Here is a 17,657-nt window from a genome sequence, read left to right on the forward strand (position 1 = left end):
GCCTCCCACACCATGTATTCTTAATACCTTCCACAGAGCATCTCTATCAACTCTATCATATGCCTTCTCCAGATCCATAAATGCTACATACAAATCCATTTGCTTTTCTAAGTATTTCTCACATACATTCTTCAAAGCAAACACCTGATCCACACATCCTCTACCACTTCTGAAACCACACTGCTCTTCCCCAATCTGATGCTCTGTACATGCCTTCACCCTCTCAATCAATACCCTCCCATATAATTTACCAGGAATACTCAACAAACTTATACCACTGTAATTTGAGCACTCACTCTTATCCCCTTTGCCTTTGTACAATGGCACTATGCACGCATTCCGCCAATCCTCAGGCACCTCACCATGAGTCATACATACATTAAATAACCTTACCAACCAGTCAATAATACAGTCACCCCCTTTTTTAATACATTCCACTGCAATACCATCCAAACCTGCTGCCTTGCTGGCTTTCATCTTCCGCAAAGCTTTCACTACCTCTTCTCTGTTTACCAAATCATTTTCCCTAACCCTCTCACTTTGCACACCACCTCAACCAAAACACCCTATATCTGCCACTCTATCATCAAACACATTCAACAAACCTTCAAAATACTCACTCCATCTCCTTCTCACATCACCACTACTTGTTATCACCTCCCCATTTGTGCCCTTCACTGAAGTTCCCATTTGCTCCCTTGTCTTACGCACATATATATATATATATATATATATATATATATATATATATATATATAATATATATATATATATATATATACTGGAGGCATGTATTTATAGAAATAATCTTGGTTTCAGTTATCTTGATGTTTTAGATATCTGATGGTTAGAAAATTACTATATAGAATTATTCTTTCAGTGTTTATTGTATATAATTGTGTACAAGAATCTTGTGTTACTTTCAGATGATTTTTCCCATAGTGTGGATATTGTTTTGTATGAATAAATTTAATTTTACATCACATGTTATATGAAGTTCAGCTACTAGGTCATTTCGATGTTTATCTTATGCATTCTAAGAGATGAAATAGACTTTTAACATTATTATTGGCAAGTTTTTTCACAAATATTGGTAACATATTTCCTTTAATGAATAGAACATTTTATGGAAGAATGGCATTCCTATGTCTGCTGTCTTTTGAATGACCATTCTTTTTCTTTCTTTTTAGGCTGTGCTAAGAGGGTGATATAATTGAAGAAAAGGGAAACAAATTCCAAGCATAGTGATCCTGTTTTAGCAGGAGAGCAGCCATGGATCAGCTTGGAGGACAGTCCATACCTCAGGCAACAGTTCAGCCTGCTGCTGTTTGGTATAACTACAGTACATACAATGATCTTCTTGTCAACCATCCTGTGCAAGTACAGGTGGCTGTACCCACAGTTCAGATGGTTGCTGCACCATCTCAGGCTCCTACACCTGTTCCTACTCCAGTTCAGACACCTGTTCCACAAGATCAGGTAGCTTTAGCTGTCATGGTTCCATCAAAACCCAAAAAAAACAAAAAACCTCCGATAGATAGTCAAGAACGCAATTTCCATTGTGACCAGTGTGGTTCTTCATTTACCAATAGCTCCAATCTTCGAAGTCACATGCGTATCCATTCTGGTGTGAGACCTTATGTGTGTGTAGAATGTGGTAAATCTTTCATTCAGAGTTCTAATTTAAAAGCACACAAGCGCGTACATACTGGTGAACGTCCATATCAGTGCTCTGAGTGTGGTCAGACATTTTCAAGATCTTCGCATCTAGTGGGTCATAAACGTACTCATACAGGAGAAAGACCATATATTTGCGGTATATGTGGAGAAGCGTTTTTCACATCATCGCACTTAAGAAATCATGTTCGTCGTCATACAGGAGAGAAGCCATATGTGTGCCAGTTTTGTGGAGAATCATTTGGTCAAAGTGTAGAGCTAAGGGTTCATATTCGACATCATACTGGAGAGAAGCCTTTCAATTGTCGTGAGTGTGATACTGCATTTGTATCTGCTCGTGACCTGAAGTCACATCGTAAAACCCATCACTTGGGCTCAAAGCCTTTTAAATGCGAACAGTGTGATCGATGTTTTCGTACACCTACTTTTTTGAGCAAACACCAAGTTCGCTGTAAGGGCCCTAGACCTAAAAGGCCCAAAGGAAGGCCTCGCAAATATCCAAGAGTTGATGGAGAGGAACCACCCTGGAAAAAACCTAAGAAGCGAAAAAATAAACGACCTGCTGCTCCCACTGATAGAGTTTCTCGCTCTAGGACTCGGGCACTTCGTAATGCTCAGTTAAAACAGGAGAAGGAAGATTCACAAGATTCTGAGAAAGAGAAGAATTCTGAGCTCTTGGAGCAAATGGAAGAAGTTCAACATGAGCCAGTGGAAATACACTTGGATGAAAATAATGAGTTAAAACAAGAAGGATTGGTATCAGAAGACCACATTTCACAAATTCCCATGGTTCCTATGGTACAAGTAATGATAGACAGTTTAGGGCATGGTGCACATGGTCTGGACCATTCTCAGCCACAGGCTTTAGTACTTCAATCTCAGTCATCTACAGTACACGGACTTCATGGTTTACCTGACCAAAGTCCACAGCAGATTGGAGTAATAGATTTATCTGGACAGCATATACATCAAGATGACCAGCAACAGGTGGATTCTGTTCATCAGAGTCTTGCCATAGTGTCTGCTCATCAAACATTGCCTGTAGTAACAGCTGGTCATCAGCAGTTGCCTGTAGTAACTGCTCATCAGGCTGTTGCTGCACATCAGCAGTTATCAACTGTTACTGCACATCAGCAGCTGGCAACTGTTACTGCACATCAGCAACTAGCAGGTGTTACTGCACATCAGCAATTAGGAGGTGTTACTGCACATCAGCAATTGCCAGTTGTGACTGCACATCAGCAAATACCAGTTGTGACGGCTCATAAGCAGATTGTTAGCGGTCATCATCAGTTAGCTGCAGTAACTGCTCACCAACAAAATCTTAGTGCCCACCAACAGATGACAGCAGTAACTGCTCACCAACAGACAGTGAATGCTCATCAGCAAATGCCAGTGGTGTCTGCACATCAGCAAGGTGTTGGCAACCATCAGCAGTTGCCTGTTGTAACTGCCCACCAGCAGAATGTTAGTGCACATCAACAGGTTGTTGTTTCAGCCCACCAACCAGTTCCAGTTGTAGCAGCTCATCAGCAGGGCATAGTTGTCTCGGCCCACCATCAAGTGCCTGTTGTATCTACACCTAAGCAGAGTGTTCATGATACAAGTGGGAGCTCCCAGGTTATCTATGGATCTGGACAACCATATGTGGTAGATCTCTCAAGTCCAGCTCTTACAGCAGATGTTCCCATGGTCACACAAGCTGTTACAACTTCTCAGTACACCAGGCCATAGTATATTGTTGCACGTGGGAAAACATGGATTTACTTTTAAGAGCTGTCACCCTGTATAACTTAACAGGAGAAGAATGTTTAAATGATCAGAAACATAGAAACATATGGAATTTTTAGCTGAGAAGAAGAGACTGAAAGTCTTTAGAGCTGTTTTTACTTTAATTATGGGAATAAAGTACTTAGGTGACAAGAAAAATTCCATTCTGTAAACCTGTGGTCTTTTGGAAACTTTTGACCCATGAAGGTATTTATGTAATATAGGATGCAGGAACACTCTAGGTATATTATGTTAATATGCAATGGTTCTTTATTGTAACCACTCTCATACTGGTGTTTATGCATTTGTGAATCCACATTATATGTGGTGAAACTTATAAATGTCTCCATTAGGCTTATTGCAGTGAATTTGGAGCCAATTGTGATGACAGGTTTAGCTTTTATGCATTTCTGATACATTGCTGCTGTCAGAAATTATGAACTTGGTAATTTTTTATATTTGCAAACGTAAAACAAAGTACATGTGATGCAGATTATTCTTTGACTTTTAAGAGCAGTAGCTCTTTAAGGTAGTTTTTAATGTAGTTTTAAGGCCAGAAATGAGGATTAGTATATTCTCCACATTTAGGGTTTGAAAAGAATAAATACTGGGTTTGATATGAAAACTTGTCAGTCCTACTCATCACTGTGCGATTAAATGTAAATATAGGTATATCAGATGGGAAGCCATTTGGTGTAGAAAGACAAAGCATGGGCTATTGAATCATAATTTCCTGTTTTCCATTTTTTGAAGATGTAAGATGTTTCTGCTGGACAGTATGACATGTAGACTTGATTTGAAAATTTGGCAGGTCATTATTACTGATGTGCATTATTCTCTGTGTTGTATTATAAATGAGTAAAAATAAGTATTATATTATTTTGTAAAATATACACCTGTATAAATTTAGAACAGTATTGTGCCTGAATCTATTGTTCTACTGAATTATCAAGATTCCCACATTCCTCACATGCACACACATATAAACATTTTTTCATACATACTTAACATTTCTTGTGTGAGCGAGGTAGTGTCAAGAACAGGTGATAGAGCCTTAGAGGGAAAAATTCTCTTTGTCAACTAATCCTCATGCATTCTCTAAATATCTCCAAACCATTTCAGCACAGCCACACCCGCTTCATATCTCAACCCCACAGTTTTATTACCTCACCTCTCTCTTTCCCTTTTATTACTTAATCATACCACCTCGCATTATGTATTGTCATCAAACATTTCATATCCAACACCTCCACCCTTCCCCACTCATCCTCATCTATATCCCATGCTTCACATCCACGTAACAATGTTGGAACTACTATACCTTCAAACATGCCCATTTTTTACCTAGATAATGACCTCTTTTCCACCCTTTCTTCAATGCTCCTAGAATTTTTGCTCCTTAGCCACCTTATGACTTGCCTCCACTTCCATGGTTAAATTTGCTGCCATGTCCACCCCCAGGTATCTAAAACATCCCACTTCCTTCATATTTTCTCCATTCAGACTCACCGCCCCAACTGACATCTCTCTGTGCACTGCTAAACCTAATAACTTTGCTTTTATTCATAAACATATGTTTGCTCTTTCCCACAAAAGCTAGGTAGCAGGTAGCATCCAGAACAGATAAATGTGGTTTTGGTGCATTACACGTGACAGCTAGAGACCGAGTCTGAACGAATGTGGCCTTTTTTGTCTGTTTTCCTGGCACCACCTTGCTGAAGTGGGGAATATCAATGCTGTTTTCCTGAGGGGTAGGATAGCACCAGGAATGGATGAGGGCAAGCAAGTATGAATATATACATATACATGTGCATGTATGTAATGTCTGCATATGTGTATGTATATATTGATATGTGTATGTATGTATATGTGCGTATGTGGATGTATATATATGTACACGAATGGGGCCTTTATTGTTGATATGTATATGTATGTATATGTGCGTATGTGGATGTTTATATATGTACATGAATGGGGCCTTTATTGTCTTTTCCTAGCGCTACCTCGCACACATGAGGGGGGAGGGGGATGTTATTCCATGTGTGGTGAGGTGGCAATGGGAATAAATAAAGGCAGACAGTGTGAATTGTGTGCATGGGTATATATGTATGTGTCTGTGTGTGTATATATATATATGTGTACATTGGGATGTATGGGTGTGTATATTTGCGTGTGTGGACGTGTATGTATATACATGTGTATGGGGGTGGGTTGGGCCATTTTCTTTTGTCTGTTTCTTTGCGCTACCTCGCAAACGCGGGAGACAGCGACAAAGCAAAATAATAGTAATGATAATAATGTATATATATATATATATATATATATATATATATATATATATATATATATATATATATATATGTATATAGGTATGTATATTTACGTGTGTGTGGACGTATGTATATACATGTGTATGGGGTGGGTTGGGCCATTTCTTTCGTCTGTTTCCTTGCGCTACCTCGCAAACGCGGGAGACAGCGACAAAGCAAAAATATATATATATATATATATATATATATATATATATATATATATATATATATATATATATATATATATCCCTGGGGGCAGGGGATTAAGAATACTTCCCACGCATTCCTCACGTGTCGTAGAAGGCGACTAAAGGGGACGGGAGCGGGGGGCCAGAAACCCTCCCCTCCTTGTATTTTAACTTTCTAAAAGGGGAAACAGAAGAAGGAGTCACGCGAGGAGTGCTCATCCTCCTCGAAGGCTCAGATTGGGGTGTCTAAATGTGTGTGGATGTAACCAAGATGAGAAAAAAGGAGAGATAGGTAGTATGTTTGAGGAAAGGAACCTAGATGTTTTGGCTCTGAGTGAAACAAAGCTGAAGGGTAAAGGGGAAGAGTGGTTTGGGAATGTCTTGGGAGTAAAGTCAGGGGTTAGTGAGAGGACAAGAGCAAGGGAAGGAGTAGCACTACTCCTGAATCAGTTGTGGGAGTATGTGATAGAGTTTAAGAAAGTAAATTCTAGATTGATATGGGTAAAACTGAAAGTTGATGGAGAGAGATGGGTGATTATTGGTGCATATGCACCTTGGCATGAGAAGAAAGATCATGAGAGGCAAGTGTTTTGGGAGCAGCTGAATGAGTGTGTTAGTGGTTTTGATGCAAAAGACCGGATATATGTGTCAGAGGTGGAGGGAGCGAGGAGAAGAGGGAGACCAAATTGGAGGTGGAAAGATGGAGTGAAAAAGATTTTGTGTGATCGGGGCCTGAACATGCAGGAGGGTGAAAGGAGGGCAAGGAATAGAGTGAATTGGAGCGATGTGGTATACCGGGGTTGACGTGCTGTCAGTGGATTGAATCAAGGCATGTGAAGCGTCTGGGGTAAACCATGGAAAGCTGTGTAGGTATGTATATTTGCGTGTGTGGACGTATGTATATACATGTGTATGGGGGTGGGTTGGGCCATTTCTTTTGTCTGTTTCCTTGCGCTACCTCGCAAACGCGGGAGACAGCGACAAAGCAAAAAAAAAAATTATATATATGTGTGTGTGTGTGTGTGTGTGTATATGTTGAGTATTCCTGGGAAATTATATGGGAGGGTAGTGATTGAGAGGGTGAAGGCATGTACAGAGCATCATATTTGGGAAGAGCAGTGCGGTTTCAGAAGTGGTAGAGGATGTGTTGATCAGGTGTTTGCTTTGAAGAAAGTATGTGAGAAATAGAAACACAAATGCATTTGTATATAGCATTTATGGATCTGGAGAAGACATATGATAGAGTTGATAGAGATGCTCTGTGGAAGGTATTAAGAGTATATGGTGTGGGAGTCAAGTTGCTAGAAGCAGTGAAAAGTTTTTATCAAGGATGCAAGGCACGTGTACGAGTAGGAAGAGAGGAAAGTGATTGGTTCTCAGTGAATGTCGGTTTGCGGCAGGGGTGTTTGATTTCTCCATGGTTGTTTAATTTGTTTATGGTTAGGATTGTTAGGGAGGTGAATGCAAGAGTTTTGGAGAGAGGGGCAAGTATGCAGTCTGTTGTGAATGAGAGGGCATGGGAAGTGAGTCAGTTGTTGTTTGCTGATGATACAGCGCTGGTGGCTGATTTGGGTGTGAAACTGCAGAAGCTGGTGACCGAGTTTGGTAAAGTGTGCGAAAGAAGAAAGCTGAGAGTAAATATGAATAATAGCAAGGTTATTAGGTACAGTAGTGTTGAGGGACAAGTCAGTTGGGGAGGTAAGTTTGAATGGAGAAAAACTGGAGAACGTGAAGTGTTTTAGATATCTGGGAGTGGATTTGGCAGCGGTTGGACTGATGGAAGCGGAAGTGAGTCAGGGTAGGGGAGAGGGCGAAGGTTCTGGGAGCATTGAAGAATGTGTGTAAGGCGAGAAAATTATCTTGAAAGCAAAAATGGGTATGTTTGAAGGAATAGTGGTTCCAACAATGTTATATGGTTGCGAGGCATGGGCTATAGATAGGGTTGTGCGCAGGAGGGTGCATGTGTTGGAAATGAGATGTTTGAGGACAATATGTGGTGTGAGGTGGTTTGATCAAGTAAGTAATGAAAGGGTAAGAGAGATATGTGGTGATAAAAAGTGTGGTTGAGAGAGCAGAAGAGGGTGTATTAAAATGGTTTGGTCACATGGAGAGAATGAGTGAGGAAAGATTGACCAAGAGGTTATATGTGTCAGAGGTGGAGGGAACAAGAAGTGGAAACCAAAGTGGAGGTGGAAGGATGGAGTGAAAAAGATTTTGATCGATCGGGGCCTGAACATGCAGGAGGGTGAAAGGCGTGCAAGGAATAGAGCGAATTGGAACTATGTGGCATACCAGGGTCAACATGCTGTCAATGGATTGAACCAGGGCATGTGAAGCGTCTGGGGTAAACCATGGAAAGTTTTGTGGGGCCTGGATGTAGAAAGGGAGCTGTGGTCTTGGTGCATGATATGTGACAGCTAGAGACTGAGTGTGAACGAATTTGGCCTTTGTTTCTTTTCCTAGCGCTACCTTCGTGCGCATGCGGGGGGAGGGTGGTGTCACTTCATGTCTGGCGGGGTGGCAATGGGAATGAATAAAGGCAAGTATGAATTATGTACATGTGTTTATATGCATACGTCTGTGTATGTATATATATGTATACATTGACATGTATAGTTATGTATATGTGCGTGTGTGGACATGTATGTATATACATAGGTAATGTTGGTGGGTTGGGCCATTCTTTTGTCTGTTTCCTTGCGCTACCTCACTAATGCAGGAGACTGACAAAGTATGATGAATGAATAAAATGTGTATAGGAGTGGATGGGCCATTCTTCATCTGTTTCCTGGCATTAGCTCTGATGCAGGGATCGTCGATTATGTATAATATTAGATATATTTGTAATTTCATACTTGATCGCCATTTCCCACATGATCAAGGTAGTACCAGGAACAGATGAAGTAAAACTATATCTGTTCACATACATTCTCTAGCTGTGATGCACTAAAACTACAGTTCCGTATCTGAAACCAGGCCTCACAGACCCTTCTATGGCATACCCCAGAACTTCATGTTCAGTCCATTGAAAGCAAATTGATGCATCTTTAGCACATTGTTCCAATTCATTCCATCCCCAGCATGCCTTTCACCCTCTTGCATGTTCAAACCCTGATTGCTTAAAATCTTTTTCACTCGATCCCTCCATCTCTAGTTTTGTCTCCTTGTTCTCCTTGTTATATATATATATATATATATATATATATATATATATATATATATATATATATATATATATATATATATATTTTCATATTTGAGTGAGAAACTACAGAAGTTGATATTTGAGATTTGGGGAGTTTGTGAAAGGAGGAAGTAGGGAGTATATGTGTAAATGTGAACAAAAGAAAGGTTTTTAGGTTCAGCAGAGCATGGGGAGTGGTTATTTGGGATGGGAGTTTGAATGGAGAAAATATGAAGTAAGTGGAGTGTTTTAAATACCTGAGAGTGGTCATGGCAACAGAGGTGAGACGTTAGATGATAAGGGGGTGAAGGTTCTGGGAGATTTGAGGAAAGTTTTGAAAGGGAAGACAGTATCTAGGAGAGTGAAAATGGTTATGTTTGAAAGTATTGAAGTCTCAGTGTTTTATGGATATGAGGCATAGACTGTAGGTGACATTGTGCAGAGAAGGTGGATATGTTGGAAATGAAATGTGTTGTATGAGGTTGTTTAATCAAGTAAGTAACTTTTGCATTCCCATCAAATTCCGTAAGCTTTAGGGAGATAAATCTACCCCAGACTGGTCACAGAAAGAAAATATTAAACTGAGAACATAACAACTAGCTTCCCAGCACCTAGGTGTAGGATATGTACATCACAAGGGAGTATGGAGAATGTGCAACTAGTTATGCAAGTGCCTTTATAGTGCGAGATGCATGTGCAGGAATCATAGTCAAATTTAGTACTCAAGTAATAATGTTGTTGTGGGGGATAAATTATGAGGTAAGCAGTTCTAGGTCATAAACTCAAGGCATAAGGTGAATACAAAAGGCTTACGTTGAAATGTAAGCATATATATGACAATCTCATCTTACATATATACAGTAGAATTACATAGCCTAACCTTAGCCTACCTAGTATAGCCTCTTGCGAGAGGTCCCGGGTTTGGCTCCCGGATAGGCCCACTTGTCGCATTCCCACCAAATTCCTTAAACATTAGGGAGAGAAACCTACCCCGGAATGGTCACAGAAAGAAAATATTAACAACAAGGGAAATGCGACTAACAAAAGGATAAGAGAGAGTTTTGGTTATAAGAAGAATGTGGTTGAGAAAGCTGAAGAGGGTATGCTGAAATAGTTTGGACATATTGAGAGAATGAGTGAAGTGAGCTTGACAGAGAGGATGTATGTGAAAGAAGTGGAGGGGAAAAGGAGAATGGGAAGACCTAATTGGAGTTGGAAGGATGGAGTGTAAAAGATTTTGAGTGATTGGGGCCTGACTGCACAAAAAGGATGAAAGGCATGCATGGGATATAGTTGATTGGATCAATATGGTTTACAGGGGTCATAGTGCTCTCAATGAACCGAACAAATGCATAGGAAGCAGCCAGGGGAAACCATGGAAATGTCTATATTATAGGACTTAGGCCTGGTGGTGAATAGGGGACTGTGGTTATGGTGCATTACACATGGCAGCAAGAGGAAGGACATCAAAGAATTAGGCATTTTCTTCTTCATTTCTGGTGCTACCACACTAACACAGGAAATGGCAATCAAGTGTGAAAATACATGTACACACACACACACACACACACACACACACACACACACACACACACACACACTAAAACCAATTAGATTTGGGCATCACACCAAAAAATCATGAAAAAATGTTACCAAGGACGGTACCCAGCCATCTTTCACACTTGAAATTCCTTTGCCTTATGTTTCTGTCAACCCAGACAAGCCACCCCTAACATGGAACTCACCTCCACCAATTAAACATGTTATTCATCCCTCTTCATCAGACTTTCAGAGTAGAAATGAGGAAGATGATTTGGTAAGTAAATTAAACCCACACTTTATTCTTCATTTCATTTCATATCGTTATGTAGAGTATATGGTTCATAAGAAACAAAACATAATGGGGAGTCACTTTAATAATATTCAAAAGTTTAGGAGCTTAAGCATTGGCTTCTGTTTTATCTCATATCAAGTACTTTTTCCGCCTTGGATGTAGCAAGTCCTAACAATTTTTTTTTTATTTATTTTATTATTAATTATTATTTAACACCCTGACTCTTAACTAAGGTTTCCTTTCCAACCCTGAAAATCTTAGTTTTTTAAAATTTTGGAAGTGTATCTGTGTTTTCAAAGATATAAAACTGAAAAAAAAACACTTGAAGTATATGTCATCCACTTTTTCACTTACAATGTGTAGAGCTCTTGTAGAGGTTTCTGCATATTGTGCTAAAAGTGAAAGTAAGGACTGAGTGTCATGCGAGCTGACACTGTAAGTTTTATCATTTATTTTATGTACATAATAAAGCTGATTACTGATCATTGTTACACAAAATTTTCTCATTTAAGATTTTTTTTGATAATTGTGATTCATTAATAATTTTCATAATGGTAAAATTATATGTTTGTGTAATTACTGGCTGCACCAAGCAGGCACTCTTGTCACTATCAGGCAAGTGCTGTAAACACTGCTACACTTTCCCTTGAAACACCTTCTCCTGCCTCATATTTGTCAACTTTCAGTACTGGAAGAGCCACTGACCATGAAATCACTCTATTCAGAGACAGATTATCAGATAATTCAGGATTATGATATACTTAGTTCTTTGAATCTAGGTTAAAGCTGCTTGATTTCCTTCTAAGCAAAGTCGTAAAAAATGCACTGTCACTTGCGCCAGTGGAGGATCACTGGCTGTAGGTAGAAATTATTGCACATTGCCACTCCAACCACCACCCAGGCATAGTATGCAGCCTTGAAGTAAAGGAGCAAAATTAGTTGTTTAAATATCCATCTAGGGGAGTTGCCTGGCTTGCTTGAATATCTGTTTAGAGTAATAAGTAGGGGTTGGTTAAACTTCATTTTATATCTAAAGTTATTGAAGTATATTTTTCTTTCTGTCTCAGTAATCACTTGCACTTGACTCTGTTACAGTGGATACATGAATGCCTCAGCTTGCTACAGGTTTATGTTCATGGGCAACCCATTGCATGGCAAAATGTCATAAGCAATTGAAATCCATGTTATTAGGGGTTATGTTCAAAAAAAAGGAAAACAAATCAAGCCCTTGTAGATGGACTTTACCTGAGACAGCTAACCTTCAATAAACCACATTCTCTCGTGACATCATTCAGATTGTATTTAACCCCCTTTAGGAACTGCAGCTTTACTTGTATGGTTTACAGGGTGACAACTGTATTTATGCATGTATGGCATTCCCATGCATGTATGGCATTCCTTCTCCTGCTTTTGTTTAAATTGGAAGGCTTGCTGATAAGCATGTAGAGGTGCCTTGTGTCTCAGGCAACTATGATTAGCATTGGGAATAACCCTAGAGTTTAAGGGGGAAACATGTCTTGACTCCAGGAGACTCAAGCTGTACTTAGACAAGGTGCCTTTTCCTACTATTATTTAAACTGGAAGATACACTCTGTCAGTTTGTATGGATGTCTTATGTTGCAAGCAGTTACAGTTTGCACTGGGAAAGAATACTAGTGTTAGCTACCTATACACCAAAGTGGGAGAAGACACAACCATTTTTTTCAAATTGGTGTGGCAAGTTTGAAATAAGGCAGTTTGAGGCATAGGTATATTAAGTTGAAAAAAAATTTTAAACCTTGCTGAAGTAAGCATCAAAGAGTAATTGACAAAAGGCTTTTCTGGGACATGACAGACAGGATATTTTCTGCCCCATATACCTTGCACTAGAAAGTCTCTTGTATATTGACTTGTCTGTTAAGAAAACCATACTTGAAGACCCACCTTCCCCTCACACACCATGTCATTCACATCACTTGACATTAATTTCATATATTTTTTAGAATCTTCCTGATTACCATACTACTTGTACTTCATACAGTAGCTAAAACAGTACAGTAACTACAAAGTAGTCATTTTATCCTACCTGAATTGAAAATGTAGATGAGGGATCCCTATTTCTAATGTGGCAAGTCTGAGAAAATGCAAGTTGAAACATTATTAGTTGAGGCATAGGTATATTGTATTGAAATACTTTTACACCTTGCCAAAGTAAACATCAAAGAATGATCAGCAAAAGGCACTGCTAGAACATAACACACAATTTTTTTTTCACCCTCCATATGCCTAGCTCAAAAAGCATCCCAGTATGTTGATGTATTCTGCTAGCAAAACTGTAAACAAAGACCCAGCTTTCCCCCTCACACCATGCCCTTTTTCAGGAGCTCCTTCAGCTGCAAGGCTGTATAACTTCTTGTAGTAGGAAACTGATTGACTTCTTTGGAATAAGTTCTTTTAACATAAAAAAACAACCTTGCTTAAAGTGACTTTTTACTCACAGTGTACCTACAGGCAGGCAGAGTCAGATAACCTTTCTCTCTGATTCTCCCCCCCCTCTCTCTCTCTCTCTCTCTCCTCTCTCTCTCTGTATGACAGCTAGAGACTGAATGTGAACGACTGTGGCCTTTGTTGTCTTTTCCTAGCACTACCTTACGTGTGCGCGTGCTGGGGGGGTTCTATTTCATGTGTGATGGGGTGGCACTGGAAATGGATGAAGGCAGCAAGTATGAATATGTAATGTGTATATATGTCTGTGTATGTTTATGTATATATACATTGAAATGTATAGGTATGTATATGTGCGTGTGTGGGTGTTTATGCATATACATGTGTATGTGGGTGGGTTGGGCCATTCTTTCGTCTGTTTCCTTGCGCTACCTTGCTAACTCGGGAGACAGCGACTAAGTATAATAAATAAGAATAAGTATATAATTTCATACATATTTGCCATTTTCTTCATTAATGAGGTAGTGTTAAGAACAGAAGACCGTTCCCTTCCCTTTTAGTCCTCTACACAGGGAATACATGGGAAGTATTCTTTCTCCCCTATCCCCCATACATATCCACTCACATTTTTAGCCTTATTCTTAAACACAGATTTTTGTTAATTTCTACTGCACATATAATTTGGAGAAAGTGATGAATGTATTGTCAATGTCAAATTAGGTGAACAGAATATTGAGAATATAAGTGTAGCTGTGTTACTTCAGAATCTCATCTACGTTAATATATTTGAAAGTGTTTACAGGTTAGAAAATGGAAAGTGGGGCCTTTTAAAAACAGTGCCTAATATGTTACTCTTGATCAGGAATTGAAATATGATGCTACTTGCAGACCTTTTAGACCATACCTCATATTTTTGTAGAAAAGATTGGCATGTGAAAGGATGTAATTTACTGTAATGTATTATTTTATATAGATAGTGAGAGGAAATTGTAGGTAAAAATGGATCTGCAGTTTATAAATAATTTTCGTTATTCAAAAAACAAATTATGAACACGCTTGTAGCTCATAAAACAGATTGCCAAGTGATATGCTTGTGCAGCTTGTTAGAATTAATATGGTGGTTGGAAGTACATGTTTTTAGTTCTCATTGTAACTTGCATGGTCAGCTAGTCTGGGAGAAATGAAATCTACTTCTTGTAAGGACCTACTGACATACTACAGTGTTTAAAAGGTCAGTTGTGCATATATATATATATATATATATATATATATATATATATATATATAAGATGAAAAAAGAAATTCAAGACTGTAGCTGTTTTAACTCTTTCTCTCCCAAGATGGGTTTCTCATGAGTAATCTTGTTAATGAAGTTGCTTAAAAGCTGAAGATTAATGGGAGTGAATTTGTTCATTTAAGATAAGATTTTTCCCCCAGTCTTCTTGTTTTTTATTGTATTTTTGTGAGGCAGTATAAATTTATAAGTTAATAAGGTGCCGTAATTGATTGAGTCACACAGGAAGATGACAGAAAATGCTGTTTTGTCAAAAGTTTTAGATTTATATTTTACTGGCCTATAACATGTATGATTTGAGTATTAAATAAAGCATAAGTAAGGTTTATCCAAATTGATGAATTTGGTAACTTTTTTTTTTCATGTTGATAGTGTATATAACATCTGATTCATATTTGATATAACCTACATGCAAACATCAAAAGGTGGAATTTACTTGTGGTAGCTTTGCTGGAACAAGATGCAGTATGAATAATTACACCTTTGGTTTAGTATTCTTATTACAATAGAAGGGAAGTTATTTGCATCTTGCTCTTTACATTTATTTTTTTACCCTTACATTGATGTCTTCATAGATTTTACATCATGGTTGCCATAACTTGTTACACTATGCAAAGAGCTTGCATACTGTGAAATAAAGATATATTACTCCAATCTTAGTATGATTTATCATAATAAAAAAGATTAAAGTAAAACTGATCATATAGTTATTAAGGTAAATTGGTATGCTAATCAGGATAGACTTTAATCAGTGATCTTCAAGATATATACTTTTCAGTTTAGAATTAGTGCTTATACATTATGATGTATATATATATATATATATATATATATATATATATATATATATATATATATATACATATATTTTTCAAACTATTCGCCATTTCTCGTGTTAGCAAGATAGCGTTAAGAACAGAGGACTGAGCCCTTGAGGGAATATCCTCACTTGGCCCCCTCCTCTGTTCCTTCATTAGGAAAACTAAAAACGAGAGGGGAGGATTTCCAGCCCCCCGCTCCTTTCCCTTTTAGTCGCCTTCTACGACACACAGGGAATACGTGAGAAATATTCTTTCTCTATCCCCAGGGATATACATATATTTATATTTATTTTGCTTTGTCGCTGTCTCCTGCGATAGCGAGGTAGCGCAAGGAAACAGACGAAAGAATGGACCAACCCACCCACATACACATGTATATACATACATGTCCACACACACATATACATACCTGTACATCTCAATGTATACATATATATACACACACAGACATATACATATATACACATGTACATAATTCATACTGTCTGCCTTTATTCATTCCCATCGCCACCTCACCACACATGAAATAACAACCCCCTCCCCCCTCATGTGTGCGAGGTAGCGCTAGGAAAAGACAACAAAGGCCGCATTCATTCACACTCAGTCTCTAGCTGTCATGTAATAATGCACCGAAACCACAGTTCCCTTTCCACATCCAAGCCCCACATAACTTTCCATGGTTTACCCCAGACGCTTCACCATGCCTCTGGTTCAATCCATTGACAGCACGTTGACCCTGGTACACCACATCGTTCCAATTCACTCTATTCCTTGCACGCCTTTCACCCTCCTGCATGTTCAGGCTCTGATCACTCAAAATCTTTTTCACTCCATCCTTCCACCTCCAATTTGGTCTCCCACTTCTCCTCATTCCCTCCACCTCTGACACATATATCCTCTTGGTCAATCTTTCCTCACTCATTCTCTTCATGTGACCAAACCATTTCAAAACACCCTCTTCTGCTCTCTCAACTACACTCTTTTTATTACCACACATCTCTCTTACCCTATTATTACTTACTCGATCATTGCTAGTCATTTCTTCAAAATATTCCCATCTCTTACAAACTTAATCCTTTATCAATAGCATTATCACAGAATGCTACAAGATGTAAGAGTAAGTTGTGATATAACTAAAAGGTAAGAAATAAATGTGAGTGTATGAAGGTTTTATGGTGTCAATATGGAAATTTAATGTTTCTTTTATGGATGGAACATTATGTGATAGATACAATAGTCATGGAGAAATATTATGGAAATTGATGTATGCAGATGATTCTGTGCTGTTACTTGTGTCATAAGAGGAGCTGGTGGGCTGAGAGCTGGTGGACCGTTTCAATGATGTATTTGGGAAGCAGATGCTGAAAGTAATTGTGAATAAAAGTAAGTGGGTAGATTTGAAAGGGCTAGGAGATCTCGGCGTCATCAGTTTGAATGGCGAAGTACTGGAAGTTATGGATGATGTTAGATATGTGCAAGTAAAGCTCAGTAAAGATGGTACTGGAAAAGATGACAGTGAAAGTAGTGTTGAAGGGAAAATAATCGTAAGAGCACCAAAAGCCTGAAGAAAAGGATTTTAAATATAGAGTGTGCATGAGGCTTGCTTGACACAATACAGACTATTTTTATGTCAAGCTCTGCTGAGTGCTTATTTTCACAAGTGCAGCTTTTATAAAAATTTAAGTGGTGCAATTAAGGTAACTGGCAAAATCTTGTGTAAGTGACCAATGTAGTTACGTTGGAAAAATTACCAACAATATGGTGTAACATAGTACTTGATATTTTTTCAACATTATCACTATTCTCATATATGATGAAAGCTAATCATCATCAGCTATAATGATGGGAGAGCATACATTGAATAGTCGAGTGCCAGTTATGAAAAGATCATATCACTAAGCATGGTCAAAAGGAATTGGTGCTGCTCATGAAGAGGCACATGCCATTCATATCTAGCAAATAATGTAGTGCTAACCTGAAAGAGACACTGTAAGTATATGTAGTGTGGATGATGTAGATTTAGTCATAGAGACAACAGTGGCAAAACTCAACAAATATTAGTTCCAATCAAGAAGCAGAGAAACTTTAAAATGAAAATTCAGGGAAAGTAAGTGGAAAGTAAATGAAACATACATTCATCAGGATTAAACCAT

The 17,657-nt window shown here is 38.5% G+C and overlaps 1 protein-coding gene across 1 annotated transcript in view; it reads left to right on the plus strand.

Moving 5' to 3' along the window:
* Positions 1-15,337, plus strand: part of LOC139765143 (uncharacterized) — a 78,095-nt gene extending 62,758 nt beyond the window's left edge. Inside the window, exon 6 of the mRNA XM_071692336.1 lies at positions 1,258-15,337. Within this exon, the coding sequence (XP_071548437.1) occupies positions 1,258-3,411 (2,154 nt within the window). The 3' untranslated portion in view covers positions 3,412-15,337. The remainder of the gene's footprint in view (positions 1-1,257) is intronic.
* Positions 15,338-17,657: the final 2,320 nt, after the last annotated feature.

This window comes from Panulirus ornatus, chromosome 53 (genome assembly GCF_036320965.1).
Source record: "Panulirus ornatus isolate Po-2019 chromosome 53, ASM3632096v1, whole genome shotgun sequence".
In the NCBI taxonomy this organism is placed as follows: Eukaryota; Metazoa; Arthropoda; class Malacostraca; order Decapoda; family Palinuridae; genus Panulirus; species Panulirus ornatus.